Below are 23,590 nucleotides of genomic sequence, written 5' to 3'. Positions count from 1 at the left end.
CGAAAAATCTTCTTTCATTTCCCGCATCTATTTGCATCGTACTTCTTCATATTTTTGCAGGAAATCTTCAGAATTATCATCAATCTTCGTTCTAGTTATTAAGGGTGCGCGCAGCTAACCACAGCAAAACAAAAAATTTCCTTCATCGTAGATATTGTCACCCCCTCGATGATACCTCTCTTCTCCGTTTCTTGGAGCTGAAACTTTTCTCCTTCTCGGAATGCTGCGGGCACGTTACACCGTTCGAAAAATTCATGTAAATTTATGCGAGAAACAAGCGCTGATAAACTCTTCGATGTATTTCCACAATCGGACTTGCGACACCAATCTGGCAATGGAACGTTACCGTTGATTCTCCACGTTCCTGTTTCATGGCAGTAAATTTGTCGTGCTTAGGACTGACGTCCGTCATCGCGCGGAAGTAGCTTGAAATGTTACCTACCATCCGTCTGTAGCAGTCTGGATCTGCTAGATTTGGACGGAGGTCTGCGGCGCGGATCATTTCCAAGGGCCAAGTAGAGCAATTGGGCCTGCTGGGCAGAGTTTGTCACAGCATTGAGGGAGATTGCAATTTCGAACTTCACGAGATATCTGGTGAATGCCTTCAACATGCTTGTTACTTTCACAGCCTTCGGGAAACGCAGAATGTTGGCAAACCGGACAGGTGGATTAATCATGGCTACTGTAGGGGAGGCTTGCTCACTTGGTCCACAGTGAGAGGATCTTGTTCCGCGGTTATCTTCTCATGAACTATCTGTGCCAAGTAAATCAGTGGCATCTGCAAAACGTCCAGTCTGGCGCTCGTGTCGAAAGGCTCACCTGGGGTAGCAGTCACCGCCTTCAAACCATTCCCGCAACTTGAATTCGTGCCGGTATATGGTCCCCGTAAAGGGGTCGTGTTTTCAGTCTCGTTTGCGTTTTCCTAAACCGTTGCAACGAGAAACTCCGTCGGAAGTTAACGCGCTATCACAACCTGAGCTGGAACTCCTTCAGTTCCATCGGATCCTTCCTCGCCGCTCGAAATGTCCTTTTACTCTGCTTCTTTAGAGTATGAATGATAAGATGAGATTTCATCTTCATCACCTCTATTCGATGTAGCTCTGACGTATTTCCGCAATACTGCAAAACTGCATGCTTCTTATTTTAGGAAGAGTATTGCTTTTCTCAGGGGCGTCTCACCATCGTGCAGAAAACTATATCGATCACTCCGTACAGCGTCCCACTCGACGGCAATGATTATTACGAACCTCCCACGCAGTGGCAAATACAATTTAAGAACGTTCCGTTTCGCTCTAAGCTAATCTTTAGTCGAGTGTCCCACTCCGCGGCTAAGGTTTAACATTGATCTTTTCACTGGATGTCCCTCTCCATGACAAATATGCATTCGAGTAGGTGTCCCACACCACTCACTAATATTGTCTCACCTCGCTATTTATTCGAATCCTTCTACCGGGTGTCTCACTCCGTGACCGAGGATTGGAAGCTAGTCTTTCCACCGGGTGTCCCAAACCGTGGCAAATATTGGCCGTCCCGAACCACTTGTCTAAACTAGGCGTCCCAGCTTGTTGCAGACTCTTGTCTTCAGAGTAGACTTCAGACAGCTTCAGGTTTCATTTTTTCCACTGTTTCTACACTTTCTTACTCCGCCTTGTTGGAAAACTCATGCGTTATCCAATTTCGTTCACCTTGCAGTTGCTAGGTAGCAACTATCCTGGCAGGATCGCCATTGTGAAGTTCCGCTCGTTGACCACACGCATGAATTGTCCCGCGACAACGGAGGACCGCTAACCACGTCTTGCCTGTCTGATGGCCAGTTGGAGAAAGAGGAAGAATAACGGTGAGGCCAACCAACGACGATGAGAACAGTGTTGCCAGATATTGTATTTCTTTTGGTCCTGCCAGCGTCAATTGACAGCTCACCGAAAGGTGAGCATTTAACTATGCTCAGGGTGTATCCCACAGTTTAAATCAATGTTTAAATCACTTCTTGGTTTCCTCTCGACCGTCAAACGTTCCGAAAATGACAGGTCAGGATTTGCATTATGTCCGTACAAAATCTGCTCACGCACGTGTTTTTCACTCGTCGCCATCTTGAACACTGAACATGGAATGTAAACACCAATCATAGTCTTTTTCATCTATGACTCTCAGCTATACCTCAGTGAATTTTGTTTACTTCTGCGTGCAATATTTCAAAAGCTTACAGTGACTTGAAGGTGTCCAAATTAATGTGGGTATAGACCTTATTCAATTCCTTACTAGGAAATGACATTAAACCGCCTAAATGGAGCAATAGTAATAGCCATTCAAAAACCTGGCAAACCAGTGTCTGACCATAACTCACACCAGTGTTGGGAAAATATCAAAAAATCAAATCTCACCAACGCCCAAGATCACGCTTGATTTTCGTAGACAAAAATCAACAAGCAAACAACTGCGGTTGATTTTGCAAGCTGTGATATCGCAGCTCGGTATATCAAGCTAACAAAACTCACCAACTGCAAATCTCACCAAACTGTGGTGAGATTGAGTTTCATGATTTTTGCTTTAGACCCGAATGCAACCGAAACTTCCATAACGGCTTGCAGCAGTCCCTTCGCGTCTGCCATCGGTGAAGATTAAAAATAGATAGCAAACTATGCTTTCTCTTTCTAAGAAAACGATGTGCAATGGAAGCATTTTTGTGTCGAGTCAACTCTCAGCTTGATTTTTGCACGTTGTGAATAGTCTAGCAATATCAAAGGAGCTTGTTAAATCAATATCAAGCATGATATTTGTTCCAATATCACGCGTGATATTGCGATCGCATGAGAGCGGAAAAATATCAATTTATTTATGTTTTTGCCAACACTGACTCACACCAACCGATTGCAATCGTGCATTAGGAAATTGTTGGAGAAAATGACCCTTCGAAGACATGATCACTGGGATGAATCAAATAACTTGCAATCAAATACACAGTTTGAGTTCCGCAAGAGCAAAGGAACAAGCGATTGTATAGCGCTGATTTCCACAGATATTCAACTGGCCTTTGCGCACCAGGAGCAATTCTCGCGTCACTTTTCTCTCTTCCGTTAACAACTCGGCTACACAAACGTTTCCTGTCGCCTTTGTCTTATTGGATATTAGATTTATGCTTTTCCATCGATATGTGTGTCGAAATTATCCGGAAATATTTTAACACGGCCGTGGTGATCCAAAGAGAAGGTCGATGAAGAGAATCGATCAATGTAGATAGGACCAATTGAAAAGTGACGCGAGATTTCGCTTCAGTATTCTTGGACGTTAAGGGGGCTGATTGTGACAGAAAATCTGCACAGATGTGGACTTTCTGGAATTTTAAATAATTTCTTGTACAATTTGTTGTCAGAAAAGCAAATGAACTTTTCTCTTCGACAACTAACAACTTCCAAAATGAATTAATTAATTAATGCAAGGCTCATTTCTCAGCTCTCTTCTTTGTAAATTTTATGTCAAATATATCGACAATTGTTTGGCAGAACAATGCACGCTAAGACAACTTGCAGATGACGGTGTGATTTACGTAAGAGGTCCAAATGCCGTGGACTTTGCAAGGACCATTGTAAAGTTCCTTAGATAACTTGTCTTCTTGGGCTAGGAATCTAGGGATCGAATTCTCGCCGCAGAAACCTGAAGTGGTAGTGTTCACTCGAAAGTGGTACCCATCCCAAATGCAGCATAATCTTTTGGTCAAATACATTACTCAATCATTGTCTTTCAAGTACTTTGGGGTCTGGTTTGATTCAATGTGCACTTGGAATACTAAGGATCAACTTTCTCCGTTCAATTTGCGGCACATGGTGGGGTACTCATCCAGGAGACCACTTTATTAAACAACTATTCTCTGTGTTTTATAGCACGGCTCTTTCTGCTTTCTCTCGGCAGGAAAAAGTCACCTAATAAAATTGGAACGAATTCAATATCGTTGTCTGCGTATTGCACTTAACGCAAAACATGAGTTTCGAGGTTCTGGCAGGAGTAACATTTCTCCAGAACCGTTTCTGGGAGCACTCTCTCAGAATACTTATCAAATGTGGAGTGACGAACACACTTATAATTGCAAATTTTGAAGAAATTCTTGGGCTGAATTCACAACCTCGATTTATAAGAATCTACCACCACTACATATCGTCTGATTTGTGTCTTCCTTGTTATACTCTAGACCGTGCTCACTTCACCACTAGCAGATCCTCAATTGAATACGATCTGACCGTGAAACAAGCAACTCATGGGATTCCCGATGAACTTCGACACATTATTATCCCGCGTAGTATTTTTAGTGAAAAGTACCAACACGTCCATTGCATGAAAATATATTTTACAGACGGGTCCCGTCTCAATGGAACCACTGGCTTCGGTGTCTTCACTGAAAACTCTAGCGCCTTCCGCAAACTTTAGGAACCTTGTTCCTGTTCTTATGTTGTTGCTGAGCTGGCAGCTTCGCATTGGGGATGATTTCCAACATGCCCGCAGACCATTACTTCATCTTCTCGGAGACAGTCTCAGTTCGAGTGAGGCTTAATTCATTAGGGCTAGTTCAGTACTTGAACTAGCATTTTGACAATAAGAGTGAAATAGCTATGAAAAACCAAATCGGGCGTTTTGCCCGGGGTGAATTTGACCCCTGTTCTGCACTACGTAGGTACGTGAAGGAATGCGCAAATCAGCAACTTCACTTAACATTCTTGTTTATGTGGAGGGGGGGGGGTTGCAGTTTCAATATTGATGAGGGTGGATGATTTGTCATCGTCAGACATTTTTTGCTTCTTCACAGCAAATAATTGATATCAGTGCAGAATTCTTTCAGCCTTTCTATTGATGTGTGAACCAATTTCCAATGCTTTTAATTAGTATAGCATACACAGCACACGCAACGCAGTGGAAAGCCTATCGAAGTAAATGTTCAAAATACACTCGTGATGGTCAACAGCCCCCTCGTCGGTCTAAACTTGCTAAAATGATGCGAGGTCCAATAAATGTATCTCCATCAATGGCACAATTGTGCAAAGCCAAATCTGCCCACTCATTTCGTTCATTCAGAGCTCAGAAACAGCAAACACAGGGTTCGGTTGAAAAACCGGAAAAACAAGCGATATTTATTTACAAATAATACTGCAGGCAGTGTGCACCCTACTTCTAGGGTGATGAATACAATAACACTTAAACATTAGTTTATTGACTTGGTGTGTTCTTGTTGGTGAAATGATGAGCGAGGTTTTGGTGAGTATGAGACTAATCTTTTGAACTAGTTACTGTAAATTCCACATCCATCTCGGAGTCCGATTCGTGCCGAAATATCCGCATCAATGCCAGCAAACTGAAGGCGATGTTTGGTACAATGACTGTGCGAAAGATTCACTTATTAGTTTTTTTTTTTCATTACATCAAGCTTGTTTCAAATTTGACACTCACATAACACAAACGGCAGATGGGTTCTGCTTAACGATGAAACGTTGAAAAAGACTGTCTTGTCGAAGGCAGATTCACTAACCACTAGGAACACATCTCGACTTAGCAGTATGCCGAAGTCGATCAAAAACATCGACGCGAAAGGGCACAGCAAGAACTGCTTCTCCTGAAATGATTTGATAAATACTTCACACTTTCATTAGCGTTTTCAAAAACCTACCTCGAATATACCGATCATCAAAAGAAGGCAGGATAGAAGCCAAATGACGCCGAAAATCACAGCTGGTATTCCAAAGTATCGGATATTGTACGCTGAAAGACAATGCCGTACTTTTGTTTCATTTAATCAACACAAAAAAAATGTCTTCCATACCTTTCACGAATCCAACCGACTGCTCCGGGTCCAGCGCAAACCAGGTCCACCAGATTACAAACGCACCACAGGCAGCGGCCGTGCAGTACCCATGCAATTTAATCAACAACCTCAAAGTTTTATCCATTTCAATACTATTCTCCACTAGATCCTTATCGGTCTCCCAAAATATGTCCAACTATCTTCAATCGCGTCTTCCGAATGAGTGCCGTACGTCTGCAGCAATTTAAGGTATCTGGTGAAGCGAGATCATTCAAATGTTGATCCACAGGTCATTGGAATTCCCCCAAGCTGGGGCAAGGCTAAACAGCATGGAATTCGGTGCTGCCAGAGGAAAAGTTTGCGATGCTGCGTCACGTTCGCGAATCGTTCGAAGTTATAAAAAAAAAAAAAAAAAAAAAAAAATCATGACGTAAGGATCGGGCGGGTGGACGTTTGAGGGGGTCATTCAAAATGATGCATTGCAAGTAGGATTGCTATGCTGGCGGAAGGAGAGTCAATAAACAAATGCTACGAAATCGAAAGTGGATAGGTCGTAATCAGGATGGCCGGGGGTTTTGTTTCTTTACTGTTTGGACTTGAAATATTTTAAAATGCGTGTGAATTAGTGGGACATTTCGGTGACTAATTTAAATGATAATGAAAGGCTCATCAATGATCTCAAAGTACTACAGTAAAGCTCAAAGGCAAGATATGCCTTCAGGAACCATCATTTGCGTATTATAATGAGTTAAACGTTCAGTTTGAATGTCGTAAATCTTGGGATTTCCTACCTACAACTTAAAAGTCGATCGAGGGCCAAACCATCAACCGGTGCATGCATATATTTTACGCAACCAGTTTGTGGTCGACTTGTAGATGTGTTTCTTCTTAGTTGAATTTCAGAGCTCATTTTCATATTTGCCATTTCAAAACAAACAACAAAATCCCAGCAAAAAATTGCCATTGATCCATTCACAAGCGCTTACTACAATCACTACATTTGAACACACGTCATGAAACGTTCGAACCGCTTGGCGGCGATATGTTTCACACACCGATGCCACATCCTGTCCTGATATGGCTCCGAAGCTATGACGCGATTGGTACCATCCTCTCCAACTTCAACACGGCTGATAGTGATCCACCTCGAACCAACAGTCTCACATTTCAAGCAGTAGTTTACTCCATTCAGTTGTTCGTATGTGGTTTTTGCACTAGCATCGCGCGTGCACGTTGCCGTCGACGTCGTCGTCGTCGTCGTCGTCGTCGTCTAGCAAGCATCACGACTACGTCAAGCTGTCGACCGCGCGCGCCAAGCACAGGGATCACCTATCTATGCTTTGGAAACACCGAAAGTCAGTCAGCAGTTGAAATCTGAACAAATCGGAGCTTGTCTTGCCTGGTGGAGCAATTTTCCCGCTTGGAACTTGAACTTGGAGTTGAATATTCCGGACCTTGATCATGGCGATGGAACGGATCTTCAGTGGATACATCAAGGCACATGGATACGCAATCGCAGTGGCGGCCCTCACGTTCGGCTGCATCTTTGCTGTGGAAGTGGCCCACGTGGACAATTTTCACCAGATCAGCAGAACGCTGGACGACGACGACGGTGACGGTAGTAGCGGCGATGGTGAGCTATTTTTGAATCAATCTCAGCATAATAGCCATTACTACGTGACCGATGGCCCACCATCTGAAACGACAACAGAAAACAAACGAACGAAACCAAGACCAGGCGATGTTGATGTTGACACCTGTTTTCGTAATATCGGTTTTTCGGTTGTTTGTTTTGCCCTCTTCTCTAGATTGGATAAGTGGCGGCCACCAGCATCAGCAGCATCATGCTGAGACATACTTCCGAATGCGGCCCCTGGGACAGTTGGTCTTCTCGCTGGTGTGGGTGCTGGCGGGAACGATTTTTCTGGTGGGGCTGCTGTTCGAGAAGAAGAAGACAATCCTACCGTTTGCCACCGTGTTTGCCATCGATTGGAGCGTCATTCTGATCCAGCATCTTACCAAGCTGGAACGGCGGAGCTTCCTGGAGCTGGTGCTATCGACTGACACTGCAGTATTAGTTGGTGAGCATTGGTTGCTTGTGCTGTGCATGATTAGAGCTATATTTTCATCAGAAATTCCTAATTTCAAGTGAATCGACCAATCAGTCAAAATAAAAAAAAAATAGGTCCTTCAAAGAGTGACAATTCTCAAATTTTCCACAAGGAAATTAGCTCATGCTGATAAGGAGTCTTGCGATGATAGCGTGAAACGTGTAACACATTAGAAAGTTTAAACTCGATGATTTGGTAGACTACATATAAGATTGAAACACACATCCCTCAAGATGACTGCGATGATCGATTCTTTCCATTTTTTTTTAACTCTTTATTTGTTCCAAATTCAAAATAAATTACATTTCATTTTAACCTAGGTGCTCCAGTTACTGCAGTAACGTACCAGCCTTAATTGTTATGATTTATATCTAAGTGTTTTTACATTGTTCATGTCTTGGCAATTCAGTATTTTAAACAGGTTTTTTAAACCTGCATGTCAGTATAACAATTGATATCTTAAAACTAAAAACTAAAACTAAATCTTATCTAAGTATCAAGGGAATTAATCGCTGCAATTGAGGATTGCAACGATTTTTGCCTGAAATTATTAATTATTTTGTTGGACATTTGTTCTAAAGTCTCAACATTCGAAATTCTATGTACTTCGGTAGTACTGTACCAGAGAGGCAACTTCAAAATCATTTTCAGAACTTTGTTCTGAATCCTTTGATGTGCTTTTTTCCTGGTAGTGCAACAACAAGACCATATTGGCACAGCGTAAAGCATGGCCGGTCTAAAAACTTGTTTAAATATTAGAAGTTTATTCCTCAGGCAAAGTTTGGATTTCCTGTTTATAAGAGGATACAAACATTTTATATATTTGTTACATTTGGCTTGAATGCCCTCAATGTGATCTTTAAAAGTTAATTTATGGTCAAGTATTAATCCAAGATATTTCACTTGGTTTGACCAGGAAATTGGAACTCCGTTCATAGTGACTATGTGACTACTACTAGGTTTCAAAAAAGAAGCTCTAGGCTTGTGTGGAAATATTGTAAGTTGAGTTTTGGAAGCGTTGGGAGAAATCTTCCATTTTTGTAAATAAGAAGAGAAAATATCTAAACTTTTCTGCAGTCTGCTGCAAATAACACGAAAACTTCTTCCTTTAGCGGAAATGCCTGTGTCATCAGCGAACAAAGATTTGTGGCAACCCTGAGGCAAATCAGGGAGGTCCGAAGTGAAAATGTTATACAATATAGGCCCAAGAATGCTACCCTGAGGAACTCCTGCTCTAACAGGTAGGCGATTAGATTTGGAAATTTGATAATTTACCTTCAGAGTTCTGTCAGTTAAATAATTTTGAACTAATTTCATAATATAAAGTGGAAAATTAAACTTCTTCAATTTAGCAATCAAACCTTCATGCCAAACACTGTCGAATGCTTTTTCTATGTCTAGAAGAGCAACTCCAGTTGAGTGGCCTTCAGATTTGTTTGAACGAATTAAATTGGTAACTCTTAAGAGTTGATGAGTAGTTGAATGCTCATGGCGAAATCCAAACTGCTATCTGATTCTCAATAGGACTAGTAAGACCCAAACTGAAATTATGGGAACTCTCGAATTGCTTAGCAAGTTTCTGAGCTTTTTCCAAATTTGTGATCAAAATTTTACTACCTTCGTTAAGCGCTGGAATAGGCTTTTGAGGTTTTTTCAAAATTTTTGTGAGTTTCCAAAAGGGTTTGGAACTCGGGTCTAATTTAGAAATATTATTTTCAAAAGTTTTGTTCCTCAGGGCAGAGAATCGCTTTTTAATTTGTTTTTGCAAATCCCGCCAGATAACTTTCATGGCAGGATCGCGTGTTCTTTGAAATTGTCTCCTACGGACATTTTTAAGACGGATCAAGAGCTGAAGATCATCGTCTATTATAATTGAATCGAATTTAACCTCGCATTTTGGTACTGAGGCAGCTCTTTCTTCAACTATAGAAGTAGTCAGAGATTCAAGAGCATAATTAATTTCATCTCTGGTTTGCAAAGGAATGTTTGGATCGAAGTTATATTCCATAAATGTTCGATATTGCTCCCAATCAGCTCTATGGTAATTTAAAGTAGAGCTGTTGGGATTACAAATTATTTCATGGGATATTTCAATAGTTACTGGAAGGTGATCAGAACCGAAGTCAGCATGAGTAACCAATTGGCTACAAAGTTGACATGAATCAGTTAAGACCAAATCAATAGTGGAGGGATTTCTTGCTGAAGAAAAGCATGTTGGGCTGTTTGGATATTGAATAGTGTAATAACCTGCAGAACAATCATCAAACAGAATATTACCATTGGAATTGCTTTGAGCATTATTCCATGAGCGGTGTTTTGCATTAAAATCACCAATAATGAAGAATTTAGACCTATGACGGGTAAGTTTCTGAAGGTCACCCTTGAGAAAATTCTTTTGCTGGCCTACGCATTGGAATGGCAAATAGGCAGCTATAAACGTAAGTTGTCCAAATCCTGTTTCAACAGAAACTCCCAAAGTTACCAAAACTTTGGTTTCAAATGAAGAAAGAATTTGATGTTTGATTCGTCTATGAACAATGATGGCAACGCCACCACAGGGTCCATCAAGACGATCATTTCTATAAATAAAATAATTTGCGTCCTTCTTAACCTTATGGTCAGGTTTAAGGAACGTTTCAGTTATAACGGCAATATGCACGTTATGAACGCTCAAAAAGTTAAATAGCTCGTCTTCATTATCTTTAAGAGATCGAGCATTCCAATTTAAAATATTTAATGCTTTAAAATCGATTACTGAATTTTAAAGTCATGACAATATTATTTGAAAATTTTACCCCAGTTTGAATAGCATCAAATATGGAGTTAGATTTAAGCATATCAGAAATCATGTCAATTAATGATTTCTGTAAAAAATCCAAGTCAAAATTGTCAAAATTTCCGTTAGAATTACGTTGATTAGTATTTTGATTTCTACCCGTTGCAATAGCCACATAGGTAGCTCCATTAACTCGCTGAACATTGTTAGCAGCGAGGGGAGTAGGTACAGATGAACAATTTGAAGCAGGGGTGATATTTGTACCTACGGGAACGAATGTAGAATTTGTTCCTCGCTGACCGTTGTTAACAGCAGAGGAATTTGTACCTGGTCGGAAACGTTGAGCGTTTCCTACCTGTCGGTTAGAACGAGATTGTAGGATCGCTTTGCGAGTCTTACATTCCCAAAAATTGGATTTGTGGTTTTCACCACAATTTGAACATTTAAATTTCTTAGGATCTTCCTTTACACGACAGTCGTCCTTTGCGTGAGAGGAATCACCACAATTCATGCATTTAGCTGGCATGTAGCAATTTTTAGTTCCGTGACCCCATCCCTGGCACTTACGGCACTGGGTGAGATTTTGGAAATTTCCTCCAGTCTTCCTGAAGTGTTCCCACTTCACTCGGACATGGAGCATAAGGCTAGCTTTTTCTAAGGCCTTAAGGTTGTTTAGTTCACTAGACTTGAAGTGAACTAAATAAAAATCATTAGAAATCCCGTTGCGCGAATCGCCAGGACGGGATTTCATTTTCATTTTGATTACTTGGAGTGGCACAACTCCAAGTAATTTTGCCAGTTCATCTTTGATCTGATCCAGGGATTCACCACTGGGCAGTCCTTTCATGACAACCTTGAACACACGTTCAGTTTTGGTGTCGTAGGTAAAAAATTTGTGGTTCTTCTCAGTAAGATACTTGAGAAGACATTTAAATCCGTCCAAGGTTCCAGCCAATACACGGCATTCACCCCGACGTCCAATTTGTAGTGAAAACTTAACTTTCACGAAGTTCAAAAGTTCCATGCGAAGAGCATGGAAATCGGAAGTGGTTATCACAATAGGGGGAATCTTTTCCTTCTTGGCACTAAGCCGGGAAAGTTTACTAGAATTTTTCTTGGATGATGGATCATTCTCATCATCCGTGAGCAAATCAAATGGATTACTCAAATTAATTTTATCAGAAGGGGGATCAAGAGTTTGCCCCTTTCTTTTGCGTTTAGGCGCCATGGCGGCAGTAAATTTTTATCCAAATCGACTTCCAAGCAGATTACTATAAGAATCTGAAGGATCGAAGAGGAATTTTCCAAATCGATATCCAAGAAGGATTACCTCGGGTAGGGTCCAAACAAGGATTGAAGAGGAATAAGAGTTGAACAAGGTAGAAATTTTACAGGTTGAGCACTGAAAAGTGCTGTTTAAATTTGTTGTAGCTTTAGGTAGTAGTAACACTTCCTTCAGCAAAAAGCAAATAGATCCGCACGGCAAGAGGGCACGATGCGGACTGATGAGCGGGGCTTTGTGGTTAACAACTGCCACTGCTGTTGAGATCACGTTCGTCCACCTACGTGGACGTTGGCCGTTCAATTCCAACGGTCGAACGCGCATCGATTGAGTAGCATCGTCGCTGGAACAGTAACAGCAGCGCAGCAATCAACAGCAGCTAAATCAACTTGTGAATCCGTTCTGTTATTTTGACGTCTTTAGTATCTATACTGGGGGTACACTTTGTGAAAACCGAAAATAGAATATGAAACAAAATTATGAAAGATTTTGAACATTAATAACTCAGCTGCCCCTGGACCAATTTCAATAATTTTATCACCAATTGATCAGCAATATTTCTACGCAATGCTTCCGACTAATTATTTTCAACAAGAAACTATTGAAAAAGTGGTAATGTTAAGCATTGTCCAATGTACAAATAAAAAGTGACAATTTTATCACTGTTTTCATGAAATAATCGTTTTCCCAAACCCAGTCGTCATGATCGAGTACCACTTGGTTGCACATCATTCTGCTTTACCTGAAAAGATATAAAAGAGCGCTGCTGTCTAGCCTCAACTCATTTTCGCTTCGGACGGGGTGGTGAGCAGGCAGCAGAAGCAGCAGCAGGAAGGTGGTGGCAGGTTAGGGAGTCCACTCTTCTACCCAACAAGCAACAATGACTGGTGGTGATAAAGGAGGAAAAGGTCTTGGTAAAGGAGGCGCCAAGCGTCATCGCAAGGTTCTTCGTGATAACCGCCATCCGTCGTCTGGCTCACCGTGGCGGTGTCAAACGTATCTCGGGTCTAATCCACGAGAAAAAATGAGGTGTGCTGAATGTGTGGTTAAATCTTGGCAACAAAACGGCCCTTTTCAGGCCAACAAGTTGTAATCTTGTAACCAAACTTGGAAGCAGGGATGCAAGTGATTTTGATCGATTCAACTTTTTCTTAAAAAAAAAATACTTTTTAAAATTTGGTACGTCTAAAATCAAAAAAATTGAAGAGTTAAAATAATAGATGATCGATCAATTAAAAGAACTAAATGCTCTTCACATTTTTTCCGTCCACTAGCGGTCCTACGGCAAGCTTCCGTTCGTTCCCCTAAATAAATGTTTGATTTGATTTCGATGTAATGTTGTCCTATTACAATTTTTTTTTTTATTATTATAGTCACTTTAACGCTCTTGGGTCATTCGTGACTTGTCCGGGGGTGAGATTTGAACTCGTGACTTTGGCGTGAGAGGTATGGATGCTAACCACTACGCCGGGGTCGCCCCCATGCCTATTAAAAATTAGAATGAGAGGAAGAAAGTATCTTCACATTGTTTCGGGTCCGTGTAATTCTGTTGTTGTCTTCCGCGTGGTCGGAGTTTGACTTTATGTTGCGTACCTCTTTTGCTGCAGCTGTGCCTCTGGCGGAAATAAGTAGAACTACCGATGAGGAAAGCTTGACGTGTAACGTCGTTTTATGTTTGTGTGCTCTCTTACCGTGAGCTTTGGGAAAATATTTGGAGGTGTGAGAGATTACACTGAAAAAAGGTTTCACTTAATTTCTATTATAACGCACATAATATTTTTCCAATAACAAAAATAATGATTGTTATCTGAATATCACATAGCATAAGAAATTCTATATGAGAAATCATATCGATTTCATTGGACACATAACGTTCATGTGATTTAGTGGTGCAATTAGCAATTATTGGATGACATGAAAGTTATGTGAAATTCACATGGATATTTTCCATGTTATTTATTTTATGAGTGATATGCTGTTTTTGCAATAATGGTTTCTACCCGTTCAATTTCGGTGGTAGTGAAGCTTGATCTCTTCTTTTTTGGAAGATTGCACATGAACTCACCCTGAGGCAGTCTCATCCGGGAAAAACTCAACATGGGATGCGGTCTCCTTTACTGAAGTGGCGTTTAAGCCGCATACTTAACCGAGATCGAGCAGTGACGGCTACAAACTTAAAAAAAATCCCAGCACTATGCAGTTTTGCGTATGTATAAGTCTCTTTCCATTGTTCTTATGATCGTTATTAACTTCGCTCCACTCCCAAAAACTTCTCTGAACCTTTCAGAATATACAGCTATCTCCCGAAGAACGCCTTATCCACTGAGTTGCACCCACCGCTTTTTTTCGGCGGAGTTTTATCCAGTCTGTCTGATTTTTCCATGTGAGTAGGATCAATGGAGAACTAGTCACTCGCAGAAAATCATAGCGCTTGGTTGAAAACCCACCGAGACAAAGCGGTGGGTGTAACTCAGTGGGTAACGCGTTCTTCGGGGGAAAGCTGTAGTTGATTTTCTGTGAAAGTTTTGAAGCTTCTACAATGATTCCTGAATTTTCACGAAATTTTCTGATCTATTTTAAGTTCATTAGACTTTATAATTCATTCAGTTTTGAAAGATTAATCAATTAAAGGCAGGAGCATGCTAGAAGTGCGGAGTCCAAAGTACGAGAATTTGAAGAATGTGCCAACAATTTCTAGATGAATATCAGGAAAATTAAGGGAACTTAATGTAGGAATGAAAATTCAGGACAATTTCAGAGAAACTCAGTAAATTTTAGAGATTTTAAAGAAAATTTCATGAGCTTCTTGGAAGTACACTCCCGAGCATAAGTTTAAGGACAGCTTGAGCTTGAGCTTGCTTGAGCTTGATTGACCGCCCACGGTTGCTACTCTGTTACTGCCAGATCAGCTGTAATTACACAGAGAACCAATAGACGATGCTTGGGACTAGCAATCATCCTCAATGTGTAAAAACTGGTGATCTTAAATTAGACAATACCAGCGCCGGCCGCGCCCGAACACAGGTCAAGAAAGGAATGGGAAGGATTGTGTCACAGTCGCTTTGATGGAAGCCGAGAACACCTCTGCACTTCCACGAGGAATCACTGGGATGTTGGATAAGAGGGTTGGGTTTGAAGCAGGGTTCGTTTTGGTAAACGATAAGCTGAATTAATGTCCTAACGATCATATAACGCGAAGGAGCTTGGGGCTAAACCCACGGTCTTCTGCTCAGTAAGCAAAAACGTTTGCCACTAGGCAGACGAGCACCTTTTTAATCACCGAGTTGCTGTTATTACCATGTAGTCATATTAACAAATAAAACGATTAACGAATCTTGAATGTGGATGGGCCTGAGATAAGACTCATGATGTTCTGCTCAGTAAGCAAAAACGGTTGCTCTAAGGCCACCGAGCCCCTCATATCACATAATACCGTTGCTCAAATTTGTGTATCCATTCAAACCCGGAGCCAACGACAACAAAGAGTTTCGCAAAATACACGATACACAAGCGATTTTACCATTAATCTCTTTGATATGTAAGGACCTGGGACCGCGTTTTTCTGCTCAGTAAGCAGGCCACTGTAACCGACGATCTTTCAAATCCGAAAACTAAAAACAACGAAAAAGTACTTAGGCCTTCATTAAGTTCCACTTTCACGCGACGTTCAATGACAGGGTCCTATCCAGGATTACATCTGAAAAATCCAAATCTGGCCAACGCCCACCCTAAACCTAAACCTGTTCTAACCCACCTGAAATGACTAACGAATGGAAGACTTTGACTACCCAGCCATGCAATAGTCTCATTCCGTGCCTTATGGCAACTTGATGATTCTATTGCGCTCATCTTCTGGCAACACCCAGGGGAGACTTGGTCCTGTACCTAATGCTTAACTTATCTCCATTCCCTCAGCTACTCGCAATTTCTAGTGATATAGTGGGCGGAATATTATTATATGAGACAATTCAATGCAGACGTTTTTCCAAATTTGGCAGATCGACAGGTAATCGGTGAGTTACTACGATAGTTGCTATTCAACAACTCGACAACGTCCCATCGTCAACGCCTGCTATGAGAATTTCCCATTGCAGACGCCAACGAAATGACGTCATCGAGCTATCGTTCAACTACCCTGGTTATCGCCTGGTACCTTATAGCACGATGCTAGGAGGCGAACCGGAAGAATCGATGAGCTACCTCTCCCCCTCCCGAGCATAAGTTTAAGGACACCCAAAAAAAAAACATGACAAATGGAACCTTCCTCGTAGGCAAATTGTTCAATATAATTTTCAAATTTTGTGTGCTAAAAGTTCACCTAAAGTTACAATATTTTTAAAAATTTACTCTGAAGAATCGTGACTGATTTTCGCAGAATTGGGTTGGCCAAATTTTGAAATAAAAGTAGTAGCAGTAGAATACTAAGGGATCGTCTATTAATTATGTCACACTTTTAGAGGGGAGGGGGGTTTTGGAAACTGTGACGAGCCTTACAAAAAACAATTATGGTCCATATAAAAACTGTGACAAGGGGGGGGGGGAGAATGGGCCAAATTTGACTGACATACTTAACGGACCTTCCCTTATGTTATACCTATTATACCATTCAAATAACCTTTGGAGATCGAAAATTGAACAAAACATATTGACATGGTTTTTTGCGGTGTCCTTTAACTTATCATCGGTAGTGTATGTATCGAGATCGACAGGATTTTTTTTTAAATTTATGTGTGAATTATCGAGATTCATCTCCCAAATTCAGGAACATTGCGGGAGCTTCAGGATAGACCAACGAGTTTCAAGGCAGCTCAATTAACTTTAAAAAATATTGCGGGCGCTTTTAAAAAGTTTTGAGAAATTTGAAGTATTTGCCTATGATAAAAACAACAAGGGACAAGATGGGGTTGTACGCAATGGTGACGTAGGACTACGTGGTCTTATATAATAAATCTTATTTGTTAACTGCAGCAGGAGCTTGTGTTTTGTGTAGGAATAGGAATTTGAGCGGGGTTCTCTCTGTTTATACTCTTTAGTATGACGCGCTTGACATAGATGGCCCACAATGACTCACGAAGAGCTACTGATTCCGATCAATAGCGGTGCGGCTTATTCGTCCTTCTATGGATGCTCATGTGGGCTGCAACTCGCTGCTTGCAGGCAGCCTTCAGTTGTGTGAAGGAGAACACCACCCCACCACTCACCACGCGGTGATTGAATAAACATCGTTTGGTGAGACCGAATGGAATTCAATTTTGAAATCTGTGTTAGGGAAATCGCTTTTCGCAGGCAATCCGTGATAATTTTAATTATCATAGCAACAGTTGCACATTCGTGCAATTTTCAATAGTGAAATTTTGAAAAACAGTAAAGTCTTAAAATTATCAGATGCGTAGAAACATATCTGATCGGTTGGTGATAAAATTATTGAAATCGGTCCAGGGGTAGCTGAGTTATTAACGGTCAAAATCTTTCATAATTGTGTTACATGTTCCATTTTTGGTTTTCACAAAGTGTACCCCCATATAGAAATCACAGACGTAGTCCTACGTCAAAACTGTTGATTACAGTCTAATGCTTGTCAACGTTTCGATCCAGCGGACGAGATCTTCATCAGGGCTAGTTTGAGATAAAGATCGTAAATCTTTTTGAGCGATAACTTTATAATAACTTTATGTACTCTGAGCTAGGCCTAGCCCAAAGACCGAAAGTTCGGACATGAACCATTGTAGCGTGTTAGATCCCCAGGGGATTATTTTTAAGTTTAATGGCGACCTGAGGGCAGACAAGATTTATCCGCCCTATTTTAGTGCAAGCTTTAAATTCCCAAATTAAAATTATGGTCCCTCCTTGGAGGGCAAATGGATTTGATATGACCAAGCGCGCTTTTGAAAAATCAGTGAGTAACCAGCTTTTAATTTACTAAGACAGCACTGATACTTGGGCATTCACGCAAGTCTATATTTTTGTTGGAAGTACATAGCTACTGAAGCATAATTGCAACAGTTTAAATTCTTCTATCACCCAAACTTCGAAGTTTTATGTAAGTTCCTGAAATTTAACTCCTCGTGTAGATTCGCCCTTGTCCTTTTATTGAATAAGAAAGAGTAGACGTTAGACATTTTTCGGAGAATTAAAGATAACAATAATCATTCGAAAATGTCCCATCACATTGAAGGCATAAATTGTAAATTTACTACCATGGTCATTGCATGAATTCAGTCTAACTCCGCGATCCATAATCATCAACATTTACCAAAGTTGCCACGTGAAATTGAAACCAAACAGTGACAACCTTATCTGTTTCAGTAATCCTGGTGTACGTGGGCTTCACGTTGGCCGTCCTGTACCGGTTATTTGAGCAGCGTGCCAAAGAACGGGCCCAGATGGACGAAGACGACATGGAAAATGGTCGGAAACCGGTCAAATTCACCCTCGGAGAGGAGTTTGACGATTCTTGGATCAGCTAGGATTTCAGAGCATCCAATTAATCGAGCCAAGAATGTTAGATAATTTAGACCTAGCTACTAGTATTAACCCTGTGCCATTGTTTGTAAATAATTTCCTTCGTTCAAAGAAAAAGAAGTACAACGCCCATTCAACGAAAGCGTAAACAAGTTGAAGATGGTACAGTCATTGATTCGATTGATTCCTTGTATTGAGCTGTTGTTGTTACTGAGCGTGATCATCAGAGGAGCGGCTGATCGCAATGACGTAGCTCGTAGATTTGTGATCCCAAACAACAACCGATTGCACTATCTCGGCATTCGGCGGCGGTGATGCGGTGGGGCCACCACCAATGATCTATGAATCTTTGAATCCTGCTCCTTATCAGCAGTTCGGCTCATGGAAGCTGTGAGAGAATCGTCCAGAGAAGCACTGCTGTTAAAATTTGAACTCAGTCGATCATCGGAATCGCTGTCGGTTGCATTTATTTCGGATTCTAGAAATGGACAGGCAGACAAGGCGATACATTAAATTCAATGGATACTTGATCTTCGCTTTCACGTTGGTCATCGTCTTCTACGAGACGTGGTCGCTGACGATTGACACGTTGTATGCAAATCAGCAATACATAATCATCGAAGAAAGTGCGTGCTGAATGAAAGATCCAGCAATTGTGAGAATTCAAATTTCTATTCCAGACGTCCTTATCAGGAGCAATTTGACGGGACGATGGGTGGCTGCAGTGATATGGTTGATTGCCCTGGCGGCGTACTTTATGGCCATGCATTGGGAGGATGCGGAGTTTCTCAAACCGGCTATACTTCTTTATGCTGCGGAAGTGCTTTTAGTTCTGGCGGAGGATCTGATGCGAACTATACGGGACGATGGCAACGAGCGGTTCATAAAAGATGAGCAGCATTTGTTCTCTTTCACGGGTTTGAGTCAATCAACTGTCAAAGAATGGCGTGGCCATATTGGATGACGACTGTTTTTCTTTATTTTAGTGATAGGGGTCTATTTGATGTATACTTTACACACGCTGCAAGTGATATTTCAACGATCGAGTCTGAAGGGGAAGAGTATGCAGTACAAAGTGAATTTGATCAACTGTAGTGGTGAAAGCCATGCAGTGTGAAGCGATGGTTTATGTTTGATTTTCAAATCATATTTACATGGAATATTAATAAAGCATTTGAGTTAATAAAGGGGAATGATATTTCTTTTTGGTATCAAACAGACGATAAGATTAATTACGCTGGACATTATTGAAACATTTCACGCTGAACAATGCATTGGGACATAAGAAACGTTGACATATTCTCTTAGTCGACTTTCTCATGGCATCTTCAAGGCAATGTTATGACATTCCCAACTATTTTCAGCACACAGATCGATGATAAAAGCTATTATTTAGCTTCTAATATGACAAACACAACAAGAAACGGTTCTGTACCCAAATTATTAACGAAAGAGAAAGTCGATGAAGAGTATCGATCAGTGGTGCTTGAGACCTAATGCATTGTTCAGCTTGATTTGTTTGAAAATTATTAGGAAATGTATTTCGGTGAAGTCTAATGGACTCTGAAGCTTATGAATAATATGAGTGATAGAAAATCTCCTAAATAACTAACTGACTAACATCGATGACATACATCGTAGGCAACATATCAATCAAGCAGACTGTCAACTTTGCCAGAATCCTAGTGACAAATGCAGTAGCGATCCGGATGAGCAAAATTAGAACCACCAAAAATACACGGTGGTTGAAGCTTACGAACTAACCAACTAAATGTAGTGCTATCTCTTCTTCTGTAAGCAAAACTGTAATCAGTTGTCAGAGCTTGAAGTAAGTTCAGCTTTTACGACAACTTTGTAAATTTTCCGTGGAAGAAAAATTGATAGTAAGACACTTCGATTTGTAATGGGTAACATTTAACATCACTATCAAAGTCGTTCGGAACTTTTAAATTTAAGCATAAGCATGAGCATCAGTATGATTGACCGCCTACGTTTGCTACTCTGTTATTACCAAATCAGCTGTAATTACACAGAGAACCAATAGAAGATGCTTGGGACAATCAATCATCATACCGGCCGCGCCCGAACGCAGGTCAAGAAAGGAATAGTTAGGTGTGTTGACGTGATACTCGCATTGATGGAAGCCGAGAAATCTTCTACACTTCCACGAGGAATCACTGGGATGGGTAAGAGGGTTGGATTTGCAGTAGGGGGTTTTTTTTTGGTGAACGATAAGCTGAAATGATGTCCTAAATATAATATAACGTGAAGGAGCTTGGGATTGAACCCACAGTCTTCTGCTCAGTAAGCAAAAACTTTTGCCACTAGGCAAACGAGCTCCAGTTAAGCTGTTATTACCATGCAGTCATATTATCAAATAAAACGATTGACGAATCTTATATGTGGATGGGCCTGAGATAAGACTCATGATGTTTTGCTCAGCAAGCAAAACGGTCGCTCTAAGGCCACAGAGTCCCTCATATAACATCATACCGTTACTCGAGTTGTTGTAACCATTCAAACCCGGTACTGACGACGCTGACGATTTTCGCAAAATACACAATAAATAAGCGATTTGACCACAAATCTCTTTAACATGAAAGGACCTGGGAACACGTTTTGCTGCTCGGTAAGCAAGCCACTGCAACCGACGATCTTTCAAATTCGAAAACTAAAAGCTTCGAAAAAGTACTTATGCTTTCATTAAGTTCCACTTTCACGTGACGTTCAATGTTTCGATTTGCTCTTTACGCCTTGTTTAGGCTAACAATAACAAGCTAGGACCAACGTGACGATTGTTTCAGCCCTGGTTAAACAAGCTAGTCAAATGAAATTACGTTCTCGAAAGCTAAGAAAAAAGAGGTCACGTGCGATCGAGATTATCCCGGCAGGAAACAAACAGATTGCTTTAAACTGGAACAAGCTCACCAAATAAAATCACCATTGTAACACAACCTTCAACAAATTTCGGAAAACTTCGAAAAGAAAGAAAAAGAAAAAAGATACGCACAACCAGTCCATTTGATACACAACTTGCTGCCGTGTTTATTAAGAAATATCAGCAACAACTTCTCTTACCTTACAATAAAGACGATAACCACGGAGCAATTAACCCAGTAAAACTTTTCCAAAAGTATTCCTTTTTCCAACATTTTTTTTTAAATATGATTTAAATTAACTTTACAATTCAACAGGCATTGTGACTACTTCTCCGAGTCTTGTCACTATTAACAAGACATAAGAAGTAACAAGGACTAAAATGTGTTTCTTTGATTACCGAAAAATCCGGCTCCCCTAGTTTTAAAGTGTTTCGCTGTGAGATCCTTATTCTTGCTACCACTTCGAAACTTCAAGTGCACAAATATCAGCTTCCACGACACGTACTACAATGAAACTGTTACTCCGCGTTTGCTGCGCTGCAGCATACAAGCAGTAGCAATTTCAGGTGAAATGGGGCTCTAATTTCCGAGGTTTGTGTAATTGAAAATTCCAGGTGGAAGTGCATAGCCTACGTGGCGGCCATTTGTGGACTCTACAAGGAATCACCTTAAGTTGTCAGGACTAGGGTTCAGAGGTACATCTTATACCAGTAACGCACCACGAAAAGGTGATCTACCAGCGTTACTGGTTCGTTCGGAGCTATATTTAAGCGGTATAAAGGGTGTTGTATGTATGTATGTATGTATTCAATCTATCCCCCACTGACCGGCAGTGGTATTATGGAAGAAATTTGCTTTCAAAAATCCTTGATATAATAATTTATAGCAAGCTTAGTCCGGGAGTTAGAAAGTGATAGCTCTGAGAGACTAGCCTAAGGCTAAAAATCTTTTTAATAAAGCTTTAAAAAAAAAAAAGCGATGGCTCTACTGCAAATTCCGCAACCCATTTCAGAATGCCTGGTAATTCACGCCCATTCCGAAGTTAAGTTCAGATACAATATGCCCCGCATGTAAACACTACCATTATCATATGAATAATGGTACTGCAAACACACTTCCAGATTTCGACATGTGATGTTTCGAAATTTGGCGGGTATTTAGTAATATATGGAAATATGCATTTATGATTGATTTATAATCAGATGGATTTTACCAAATTCTGCCTCCGAAAAAGCACCGGTTTGTTCACTCGCGGTAATCGAAAAAATATTCCGCGTTGTTTTTAAAACCGAACACAACATTATGGATCACATGTGGAGTTTTTCATTTGCACCGATTTTTTGCCTAACACCTCATTAGCTTGAATCCTCCGGAAGGCAAAACGCCAGCACCAAAAAAAGAAAAAAAAAAACGCCCGTTAAAACTCTTCTTGGGAGGGAGGCAAAGCACCAAAAACAAGTGAAAAGAAAAACCGACCAACGCAACACCCCAGCAACTCGAAACAAATTCTTGTCACAGAGTTTTCACGTTAATTACAATATCACTAATAAGCTTCTTAAACCGCGATAGATCTTATCCGCGAAAACTAATGTTTTTCGACTTGGTACAATTCAGCGCAAGCGAAAACAAAACCAACCGTTCACGGGTAGAGCCTACTGCGTTTTTTGACAAGAAACACTCCTTATGTGGCATCTACACGGTAACCGCAAAATACCCAATAATGACTACAAAGTAAGCATTTTTGAGGGAAACTGGGACTACCCATTAAATGAGTAAAATTTTACCCATTTATGAGTCATTACAACTACAAAAATAAGTAGTAAGTATTCATTTTTGAGTAACAAATACTCATAAATGGGTAATATGTTTACTCATTTAATGGGTAGTCCCAGTCTCCCTCGAAAATGCTTACTTTGTAGTCATTATTGGGTATTTTGCGGTTACCGTGTAGGGGCAAGCCAGCTGTACTCCGAGCTAATATTTTTAAATCGAGTAAATTTGAGTTACTCATAATTACTCAAAAGTGATCAAAGTAGTCCTATGTCAACAAGTGAAATCAGGTCAACTGTCATCAGTTTGAATAAACATCGACGGCAACTTGTGATGAGGCTCCGGAACCGATTCCGGAGATGGTTGATTATACAGTTTCTATCCTAACAGCAAGGCGGCCTATAGTATACCGTCGATTAAAGCGAAATAGCAGTTTGGTGAACACTCCCCTAATAAAAATAACCATAAAAGAGAGCTTAACGACGTGTTCGGGGTATCATCCAAACCATTTGTGGTTTAGTTTAC

The 23,590-nt window shown here is 40.7% G+C and overlaps 4 protein-coding genes across 6 annotated transcripts in view; 3 read left to right on the top strand and 1 right to left on the bottom strand.

The window, feature by feature from the left end:
• The window catches only part of LOC135702720 (alpha-protein kinase 1-like), a 365,060-nt gene that overhangs the window by 205,075 nt on the left and 136,395 nt on the right, over window positions 1–23,590 (top strand). The window lies entirely within an intron of this gene.
• LOC135702662 (uncharacterized) lies at window positions 5,166–6,037 on the bottom strand. Its single transcript, XM_065223695.1, has 4 exons — window positions 5,804–6,037; window positions 5,651–5,742; window positions 5,434–5,596; window positions 5,166–5,363 (listed from the first exon to the last, which is right to left on the bottom strand). Exons 1-4 carry the CDS (start codon window positions 5,928–5,930, stop codon window positions 5,254–5,256), a joined length of 492 nt encoding a protein of 163 aa, XP_065079767.1. The 5' UTR covers window positions 5,931–6,037; the 3' UTR covers window positions 5,166–5,253.
• On the top strand, window positions 7,148–18,522 carry LOC135702735 (uncharacterized). Its single transcript, XM_065223788.1, has 3 exons — window positions 7,148–7,418; window positions 7,594–7,866; window positions 18,261–18,522. The coding sequence occupies exons 1-3, from the start codon at window positions 7,247–7,249 to the stop codon at window positions 18,419–18,421; spliced, it is 606 nt and encodes a 201-aa protein (XP_065079860.1). The 5' UTR covers window positions 7,148–7,246; the 3' UTR covers window positions 18,422–18,522.
• On the top strand, window positions 18,852–19,556 carry LOC135702739 (uncharacterized). Its single transcript, XM_065223793.1, has 3 exons — window positions 18,852–19,042; window positions 19,097–19,333; window positions 19,403–19,556. Exons 1-3 carry the CDS (start codon window positions 18,901–18,903, stop codon window positions 19,531–19,533), a joined length of 510 nt encoding a protein of 169 aa, XP_065079865.1. The 5' UTR covers window positions 18,852–18,900; the 3' UTR covers window positions 19,534–19,556.

The sequence above is a fragment of the Ochlerotatus camptorhynchus genome, unplaced genomic scaffold (genome assembly GCF_037179485.1).
Source record: "Ochlerotatus camptorhynchus isolate MF236.1 unplaced genomic scaffold, CSIRO-AGI_Acam_v1.1 ptg000196l, whole genome shotgun sequence".
NCBI lineage: Eukaryota > Metazoa > Arthropoda > Insecta > Diptera > Culicidae > Ochlerotatus > Ochlerotatus camptorhynchus.
Note: the sequence above shows the minus strand (reverse complement) of the source record. Positions and strands in the feature narration are given on the sequence as shown.

Bases quoted from the DNA above. Each gene is read 5' to 3' on its own strand.
- LOC135702662 (XM_065223695.1), bottom strand. From the start codon at position 5,930: ATGGATAAAACTTTGAGGTTGTTGATTAAATTGCATGGGTACTGCACG. The intron at 5,743-5,803 runs GTATGGAAGACA...ATTGTCTTTCAG, and splicing joins GTCGGTTGGATTCGTGAAAG to CGTACAATATCCGATACTTT. The intron at 5,597-5,650 runs GTAGGTTTTTGA...AAATCATTTCAG, and splicing joins TGATGATCGGTATATTCGAG to GAGAAGCAGTTCTTGCTGTG.
- LOC135702739 (XM_065223793.1), top strand. From the start codon at position 18,901: ATGGACAGGCAGACAAGGCGATACATTAAATTCAATGGATACTTGATC. The intron at 19,043-19,096 runs GTGCGTGCTGAA...TTTCTATTCCAG, and splicing joins ATACATAATCATCGAAGAAA to ACGTCCTTATCAGGAGCAAT. The intron at 19,334-19,402 runs GTTTGAGTCAAT...TCTTTATTTTAG, and splicing joins GCATTTGTTCTCTTTCACGG to TGATAGGGGTCTATTTGATG.
- LOC135702735 (XM_065223788.1), top strand. From the start codon at position 7,247: ATGGCGATGGAACGGATCTTCAGTGGATACATCAAGGCACATGGATAC. The intron at 7,419-7,593 runs GTGAGCTATTTT...CCTCTTCTCTAG, and splicing joins TGACGGTAGTAGCGGCGATG to ATTGGATAAGTGGCGGCCAC. The intron at 7,867-18,260 runs GTGAGCATTGGT...TATCTGTTTCAG, and splicing joins TGACACTGCAGTATTAGTTG to TAATCCTGGTGTACGTGGGC.